The sequence below is a fragment of the Solea solea genome, chromosome 17 (genome assembly GCF_958295425.1).
Source record: "Solea solea chromosome 17, fSolSol10.1, whole genome shotgun sequence".
NCBI lineage: Eukaryota > Metazoa > Chordata > Actinopteri > Pleuronectiformes > Soleidae > Solea > Solea solea.
In genome coordinates, this window is record NC_081150.1 from 19,367,142 (window position 1) to 19,376,553 (window position 9,412).

Consider the following 9,412-nt stretch of genomic DNA (forward strand, 5'->3'; position numbering starts at 1 on the left):
GTCGATGGTATCGGGAAGAGGAACTCCTCTGGTTTCAGGAAGCAGCAGAACCAAACCTCCAGCGATCAACGCGACGACTCCTGCGAGCAAAACGCGACAAATCAACACATGGAGACGCGAAATAAGAGTCTTTTCTTTTTCAACTGAATTAAACTGAACTGAAAATGTCGAGTCACTGCTAAACTAACAAACAAAAACAAAAAATCGTAATTACTGTACACGGTAAGCTACTGTATAATGATACTAATAATAATTGCAATAAATACAAAAAAATTGATGTCTTTAACTCAAACCTCTAACTAATACAAAAGCTATGTTTTTTCTAAATTAATGAGATGTTTTTTTTTTTAAATATTCAGCTGTGAATTGATCAAATTAATTATAATACATCTATATATATAATATAATTAATACATTAAGACCAGAGATGTTTTAATTTGCTTCTCAAGAGCTCGATTTAAGGGAAGTTAACATGTTTAGTTTTATTAAATAGTTGTACTTTGTAGATGTCATAAACTGAATGATTCAACTATAACATTAATTTTAAGATAAAATAGAGCTAAATGTATTTAAGGCAAAAACAAAACCACAGCAAAATTTAGATTTTTGATCGATTCAGAAAAACATTTTTGAAGGAAATTTTATCTAATTTATTCAGAAAAACAACCAACATCCCAACATTGGGATGAGCAAGTTGTTTGTCTACATTACCTCGTGTGTTTTTTTTACTCCTCAAAAAAATAATCTTAAGGAAAATGTATCTAATTCATTCATAAGGACTATTATATTTATTTTTGTTTTGTATAAAAAAATGATCCCATTGATTCAGAAAAATAGAACTACATCTATAAATTTAGGGTTAAAATTTAGGTCAGAAAAACTGCCAAATTTAGTTTTTTCATCAATTCAGGAAAATAAATTCAGAAGAGCCAATTTTTATTTCATGGAAAGTTGATTGATTGATTTCAAAAAACAACTAAATACGTTTTTTGGGAAAAAATATTTTAGAAAAGATTTATGAGAAAAAAGACTTATTTGCCGAATTATGGGGAGAAATTTGGCAAAAGGTTCGGGTTAGGGGTTATTTATTCTTTTGGGGGAAAAGTATCTTATTGATTCAGAAGGACGACTACATTTATTTATCTTATTGTATTTTTAGGCAGCTAAAATCTGCTTCCATAAAAGCAGCAACAATTTTGTCAAAACAATTACAGAATTCAGTTAGAGATGCTCCGATACCATTTTTTCCCTCCACCGCCGACATGATGAGCTAATGTTAGCTCCTTGTCTACAGGTGTCGGGTGATCAGTTCTTCTTCACACCTCTAAAACAGCACAGCGCAACTGAGCTAGCAGAGCTCTAATAAATTACGTGGTATCGGATCGGTGCATGGACTCCATTACTCGCTGATACCGATGCCCACATTTTCGGCAGTATCGGAGGCATTTCCGATACCGGTATCGGAATCGGAACAACTCTAAATTCAATTTGTTAAATTTTAAATAAAACCAGGAGAAGATTTAGAAAATGTACCAAAGATGATGAGCGGCAACTCCAGCCAGATGGCAGAGAGTCTGTAGAGCAGGAACGGAGAGATGATTCCTCCGATGTCGCACATAGTGGAACAAACGGACACGCCCAGGTTCCTGCACACACACACACACACACGCATTCACACATTCATGAAGGCGTTTTGCATCATCTATCAATGAAAACTGAAAACATAGACTCAACTGATTTGACCTCACCTGATAAACGTCGGGTAGAGCTCGGTGTTGACGAACACCACCATCTCAAAGGCCATGGTCATTCCCAGACGCCCGACACATCCCACTGCCGTCTTAAACCAGAACAGACCTGAGGACGGTTTAGAAAGAGAAAATAACTGTAACTGTTAACATAGTCAAAAAGTCAAAAGGTTTACAATAACAAGTGAATTCATAATTCACTATTTTAAGAATATCGTGGCACTTTAAAAATCTACAAATCGGTGGTCCAACAAAAACTTGACTCAGAATTCTGTAAGAATTAGTGACATCTAGTGGTGAAACTGCAGAACTGCAACAAATGGACAACTCCTCTGTTCACCTCTCCCATTCCCCAACAACTGTGGTAGAAAATACGATGATGCTCTTCTTTGATGGCATTTTAAAATGAAGCTACCAAATGCAAAACACAGGCGTTTGACTGGGTTTTGTCCTTTTTGGACCCTTACTTAAGTACATATAAAAGGCTTGTTCTATAGGTACTAGAAACAAACTAGTGATTATACACTTATCCATAATTATCTATAAATTCCACATGAAAGCAAAAATGTACCAAGCAACTTTTTGACTTCTCTCACAGCCCAGCCCACCAAGAGGCTGTAGCCCAACACTTTTAGAAATCAATGTACTGTAACTGGAAAATAATCAGATCAAGATGCTTCTCACTGTCGGGGATGAAGGCGGCGATGAGGCAGCAGGCTCCGCCAACGATGTTAGCGGTGGCGAAGGGAAGACGTCGGCCGATCCGCTCGATGGTGAAGAGGATAAGGAAGGCGGCGGGAAACTCCACCAGGGCCATGATGAGGAAGTCAATGTAGACGTTTCCTCCCGTTATGCCCACGCGCATGATGAGGCCCTGATAAACCACAGCGCAGCTGAACCTGCAACCAACGATCACAGATTCATCAATGTCTGCATTTAAGCCTGCGAATATGATCACTTTCATTTCACAGAATGAACATGGTAGAAAAACACTTTAGGAGGAAGTTAACAGGATTAATGCTGCATTCTATTTACATCGGAAGTTGAAGGTCGGAACAGGGAGTGACGTCACCCCCCATGTAAACGTACCTCGTGGTAGACATCGTTAGCAATACTAGTTGTACCTCGGAGTATCCAAAGTTGGGGTTGGTGAGGTTGCTCTGAGTTTCAGAGATGAGATCCAAATAACCAGACCTCAGAAATTTTGAGTTCCGACTATTACCATTTTGACAGATTTTAAATTTTGCAGCATAATAATTCCCCTGTAATTAGCGCTTATGAGACCCCTAGCTTAGAGTTTTTATATAGTATTGTTATTATAAATATTGTAATATTAAATATTGCTTTCAAAATCAGTAAATGTTCTTACAGTTGTGTAAATGTGTCCTTGGTGATAAATGTTTAACAGTCTCACCAGTTGAACATGAGAATGAAAGTGTGCTTCCTCATCTTTGGAGTCCTGACCAGATCCAGCAGAGAAGCAGAGGGAGAGTCGCCTTCATCACACACCAGATTCTGAAAGAAGAAATCCTGTATGTGTCAGGAAACCAGGAAGTGATATGACATCAGGTCCCGGGTAAGATAAAGACAAAGCTGTGGACTCGATTTACGTCAAAGCTGCTGGTGAGTTTCTTCTTGTTCTCCTCGGCCATGGCTCTGACGATCTCCTCAGCTTTGGCGGAATTGTTCTGGGAAAGGAGCCAACGTGGAGACTCTGGGATGAACCTGAAAGAACCAACACGCCAGCTCTGAACGTTGTCTCTCAATGGCAAAAAATAAATAAATTCAAGGTCATGAGCACCTTGAATTTCAGGTATTTCTATCTATCTACATTAGCTGGCTAACTAGTCATCTAGCTAGCTATCTATGGTAGTTGCCATCTATCTATCTATCTATCTATCTATCTATCTATCTATCTATCTATCTATCTATCTTGTTTGTATGCTTGTTTGTTAGTTTCTTTCTTTAGTTGTTTCTCTCTTTCTTTCCTTCTTTCTTCCTTGCTAATTTACTTGCAAAGCAAAGGAAAACTGGATCCTGAAGGAAGAAAACAGGTCAGCATAAAATATTTGAGGAAAAACACTGAGATCAAGGTAAATCTCATGATCTTCATTTATGTTTATAATATTATTATTAATGGAAAACGACTTAAAACACAAATAAAACACCAATAGGGACCAAATCTACAACGTGGATGGATACATGACTTCTGAAAAATCCTTTCCAACAACTTTAAAGTTTCTGACCAGTAGTAGGCCAGGAAGAGGACGTTTGGAGCGGCGATGGCAACCTGGAACCAGCGCCAGTCGGTGATGAAGTAGGCAAGAGGAGGGAGGATGAGGAGGCCAACGCTGAAGAACATCTGGAAGATTATGCCCACAGTTCTTCTGTGCTTCACTCCCACGATCTCCGTCACTGACAAAACCAAAGACACACGAGTGCAGAGTTAATCAACGTTAACGCACAAATCTAAAGCTGAAAATGTGCTGTGAGAAGAACGAAACTGTAGCCACCATCATATTTGATCCAAACCTTAAAAAAGTAACGTTCTTCAATTTAAGTACAAAAATTGTTCACTTCATAAAACGGTGACAAATCATTATATACTGTACATATATTTTTTCCACTTTTAATTGATTGGTATTTCTAAGCAACATTAAAGCTTACATTTTTTAAATATATTTTTAACATTAAAAAACAACAACACACACATTATGCAATATTTTCCAAATACTACATGATAATAAGATTAACTTGGGAGGGATTACGCGGCCTTGCACATGTCACTAATTACACACAACAATTAATTTTTTGCTTTATAATTTTTCGTGTAGTGTCATTTACTCACACTCGGCACCTTGAGTGCCAAAAACGTCCAATAAAATAAATATACAGTATGTTTAAGTATTTTCTCAATACATCGTCACTTGACATTTGCAGTGCAACCTGATGGATAAACAGAAGAATTACATCTATGCTTAACAAAGGGGGAAATGATGCTTAAAATGATTATGAGGGGTACAAAATATAGATTTGAATGAACAAAATGTTACGTGTTTAAGCACAGGGGGATTGAGAAAATGACTTTATCATGGAGTTTTAATTGTGACACCATTGATTTGCAATCCATATTCTAAATATAATGTTTTATGCATTAACACAGATAAAATAATGAAAAAATAAAAAGATGCTAAGGTTGCATGAGGGTTTAATTGTAACCATAACTTGGTCATTCCATAACTGGACATTCTGCTCATGTAACCAAGTCGTGACTGTGAGTGTGATAATTACACAGCACATAGTTGGTCATCCAGCCTCCTTTCACTCCAAAACCAAAGATGGCCCTAAACACCAGGACGGCGACGTAGTTTGGAGCCAAGGCGAGCCCCAGCCCCGAGATCACGTTCAGAATGTTGGACATGAGGAATGTGATCTTCCTGCCAAACCTGCACAAAAAAAGACATGTTTTATTTCTGGCGCTGTTTGACTGTCCAATGAGAAGCTCCGACGGTGTCTGTCCTCACCTGTCTGCGAAGTAGCCAAAGGCAAAGCTGCCAACAAGGAAGCCCACGTTGAGCATAGACTGGTACATGTCCACCAACCAACTCTTCTCACACACCAGGTCAAACTGTAACCAAGAGGACAGAGGTTTAACACATCTACAAAAGGGGGACATCTTCATGTTTGTAAAGATGAAGGTTAATAAGAAACAGATTAGTCCTCTTACCTCGGTGACGAAGGACTTCCTCCCTTCATACTGATACTCCCACGAGGCCTGAGATGTAAGGACAAAGCAGCACTTTTAAAAGAAACTCTGAAATCAAAAGACATCTGATCTTGGAAGAATTTTTAGACCAAAAGCTCTCGAGTCAAAAATGAACCGTCACTCTGCAAACCAAAGCGGTGCCTCCCTTTGATTCACGCCCCTGACCCCCTCAATCTCTGTGTGCACCACTGCCCGTGAGTGCTGCTCTGCTCACAAGGACAAGAAACTTCCACTTTTTATCACAGTAATGAGTTTTTTTTTTCCTTCAATCAAAGTTTTTATTGAGTTTGAAGAAAGAGCTTTTGTAACTTCAGGGTCACAGGAAAAGAAATACAAAAAAGAGAAACCTGTGCATAGATTTTTTTTTTTAAAGCATGATAAAATATCAGAATCCAGTTCAGAGTCTTTCCTTTTTTCCATCGCAGTCACAGTCGCATTTATCTGTTAATGAAGTATTTCATGTTTTACCTCCCTTCATTTCTGTGTAATACCTTACAGTTTCATTCATAGAGAGTGTAAATATGTAACCATGTGATGAAGAACCAGGGGGTTTGGCCACATAAACACATCCGCAAGTGCAATGAGGGCAAATGAGAACTTAGTATCTCATAATTATGAAATAGTAAGTCATAGTGACTTATGACTTAATATCTACTAATCATGACTTAATATCTCATAATTATGAGAAAATATCTCAGTTATGAGAAAATATCTCAGTTATGAGAAAATATCTCAGAATTCTGACTATTACTGACTTACTAACTCAAAATAATTACTTACTTATTCAAAATGATTATTTACAAACTCAATGACTAAATATCTACTAATATGACTTTATATCTCATAATTATGACTTAATAAACTTATAGCTATGATTTAATAAACTCATAATTATGAGTAAGTATCTCAGTTACGAGAGAATATCTCTTTATTTATATATATCTAAATAAATATATATTTTTACTTCTCAGTCGGCAGAAACCGTTTCCACAGCTACTTTTAGAGAAACAGTTGAAAGTTTTTCACTGAATTCTTCTGTTAAAAACAAAAGAAAAAGAAATCTAAGAAACCTCTGACCTTGCACTTGGAGACTGGGACTCCGCTGGGGTCCAGTTGTGCGAGCGAGTCACAGGTCAGTGTCGTGCTGTTCCAGTCCACCTCATACTGCTCACAGCTGCTCCGCTGCTCCGGCTCTCCAGAGCCGTTCACCAGAGGAATCAGCCTGTGAGTGTCCTCCAGACTCCAGCCACACACCTGCCTCATCTCCACCAACTCCGGGTCCCGGCACCAGTGATCCGGGGTGAAGCCCTGGAACACGATGCCCACGTACACACCTGCGAAAGGCAGCGACAGCAGACAGAGCAGGGAGAAGATTCTCTTCTGACAGCGGCCAAAAGCCCCGGCCTCCTCCAGGAGGTCATCAAAGGAGACCATCTCTGCAGCTGAGATCAAGAATCTACACAGAAACTTTCAGATGTGTTGTGTTCAGCACATCACAGGCTGCAGGAGAACGGCGGCGCTCTGCAGGAATGATCTCAGGAAGACAGTCCGCTCAAACTAACCTCACTAACGAGGATGACCTTTGAGCTCAAATCCACACACAAAAAAACAAAAAGAGTTAAAGCTGCAAAGAAGTTAAAGAGAGAAGAGCACAAATTATGTAACTAGTCAATGAACCTGAACTGAGCACCAGCTAAAACAAACACTCTATATAGTCTTGGTTTAAGTGTGTGACCATGAATGTGTGATCACATAATTTAAGTCAGAACAAAGACGCTCTTCAATGTGGGGTAAAGTCAAATGTTATTCCACTGAATCACATGGTGGTTTTTATGCTTCTTAATGTTTAAAAGAAGCTGGGACAAAACAAGCGACTGACCCTGTGGCAAATACAAATCAACTGAACAAACATGAACCACATGTTCTGAGCACAACAACAAGAACCTTTTTATTTTTTAAACGTCTGCCTTCACGTTCTGAACAATAAATCATTTGTACTTGTATATACAATACATGTGTGTGTTCTTGTATTTTTTTCATAAATACTGAGCCTGTCTGCACCAGTAGTCCTAATGGAGACCAAAACCTGGTCCTAATGAGGCAGAACCTCCTTTTCTGAGGAACTGGTTAAGTGCACATCGAGAACAGTTCGAAACAGGCTCCGAGGGTCAGGGCTCAGGTCGTGTGAAGCTAGAAAAAAAGCCCTTCATCAATGAGAAGCAAAGAAGAGCCAGGACTTGGACTGGATTAAGGTCATCTTCTCTAATGAGTCCAATTTTCAGATTTGCCCAACACCTGGTCGTCGTCTAATGGTTAGACAGAGACCTGGAGTGGTCTACAAGATTGGTTTTTCCAGCAGGACAACACTCCATGTCTCACAGACAGGTAAATCGAGGTGTGGATGAAGGACCACCAGATCAAGAACCTGTCATGGTCAGCCCAATCTCCAGACCTGAACCCCATTGAAAACCTCTGGGATGTGATGATTTGCATTATTCGACCAAATAAGCGCTCTAAATGACAAGAAAGCGCTCTACAGGAAGTCCGCCATCTTGGGTTGATCAGCCATTTTTGGGCGATTTTGGCAAATTCGCACCATTTTCGTGCGATAATCTTCAAACTTGGTGACCATTTTAAACAGGAAGTGCCCTCTAACTTTTTCATACTTTGACCGATCTGCACAAAACCTTATATGTGACACCATAGACTTGTCCTGAACGTGTCTGCCAAATATGATCTTCCAACAAGAAGTGGAACGCCCAAAACAGGAAGTAAAGTCTAACATTGTCCGATCTGCACGAAACTTGATATGTAAGACAAGGGTCTTCCCTGAACACGTTTACGGACACGCATTTGACCAAACAGGAAGTCGGCCATTTTAAACAGGAAGTGCCCTATAACTTTGCCATAAGTTAACCGATCCCCCCCCGAAATTTGGAACGACAAGCGTGGGGACACCGCTGAAAATAACTAGTACTGAAAATAACTAGTACCGGGCGCGGTGAATGAACGGGTTTGAGCGCGAGGAGGCGTGGCACACGGCGACTCGCGCGCTTCGGCTCGAACTCGTTCAGAACTGCGCACGGTACTATTTTTTTTTTTTTTTTTTAGACTTTGGGAGACATGTTGTCAGTAGTTTATAGAATAAAACAAAATTGTTAATTTTACTCACACACATAATTATAAATGTTTTTTGCAGTGGCCTCTTCATTTTTTCCAGAGCTGTATATATAGGCCACAATCTTATATAAATAAATATACGTATACATTTTCAGAATGCACTTTATAGTTTGGCTTACTTGAAGCACTTACTTACTTGTAGCTCTTGTTTGTACCCAAACGTTGAAATGCACTTATTTGGATAAAAGCGTCTGCTAAATGACATGTAAAGAATGCTCCTTTAAGTCATTTACATTCTCTGCTTATCTCATGATGTCCGTTCCCACGTGGCTGATCATCCACACAATCGAGTGACAGCGATGTGGAAAATAATTTTAGTTCTGTTTGTTCTAAAAGGGACAAACAACCGTCCGAGCTGTTACCATGGACCAGAGACCAGAGGGGTATTCCAGAAAGTGGGTTATGTGAGAACTCTGAGTTTGTTAACCCTGAGATGAGGGAAACTCTGAGTTATCCGTTCCAGAAAGAGAGGTAACTTAAACTCTGGGTCTGTTACTGCGGTAACTTACTCTGTGAACATAACCTGCTCGCTGGCAGGTTTACTATAAGAAACCCAGAGTTTCTACCCGTCTCCTCCCACACGAAGAAAGCAGTTAGACATGGATTGCCCATTCATTAGAAATCCAATCGACATCGAAGCCGTATTTATTAGAAATGCATTATGTCGTGAGAGAATCTTCCGACCCAGATAAGACGTTTTGATTAAAAATAAAAGACA

The 9,412-nt window shown here is 39.3% G+C and overlaps 1 protein-coding gene across 1 annotated transcript; it reads right to left on the reverse strand.

Annotated features, from left to right (window-relative positions):
- Positions 1-7,350, reverse strand: LOC131444066 (solute carrier family 22 member 2-like; the record flags this gene model as incomplete). Its single annotated transcript, XM_058614193.1, has 11 exons — positions 6,592-7,350; positions 5,476-5,523; positions 5,273-5,376; positions 5,040-5,194; positions 3,995-4,163; positions 3,359-3,473; positions 3,163-3,263; positions 2,433-2,647; positions 1,749-1,857; positions 1,534-1,646; positions 1-80 (listed from the first exon to the last, which is right to left on the reverse strand). Coding segments are annotated over exons 1-11 (1,566 nt in total), but the record flags the coding sequence as incomplete, so codon positions are not given.
- Positions 7,351-9,412: the final 2,062 nt, after the last annotated feature.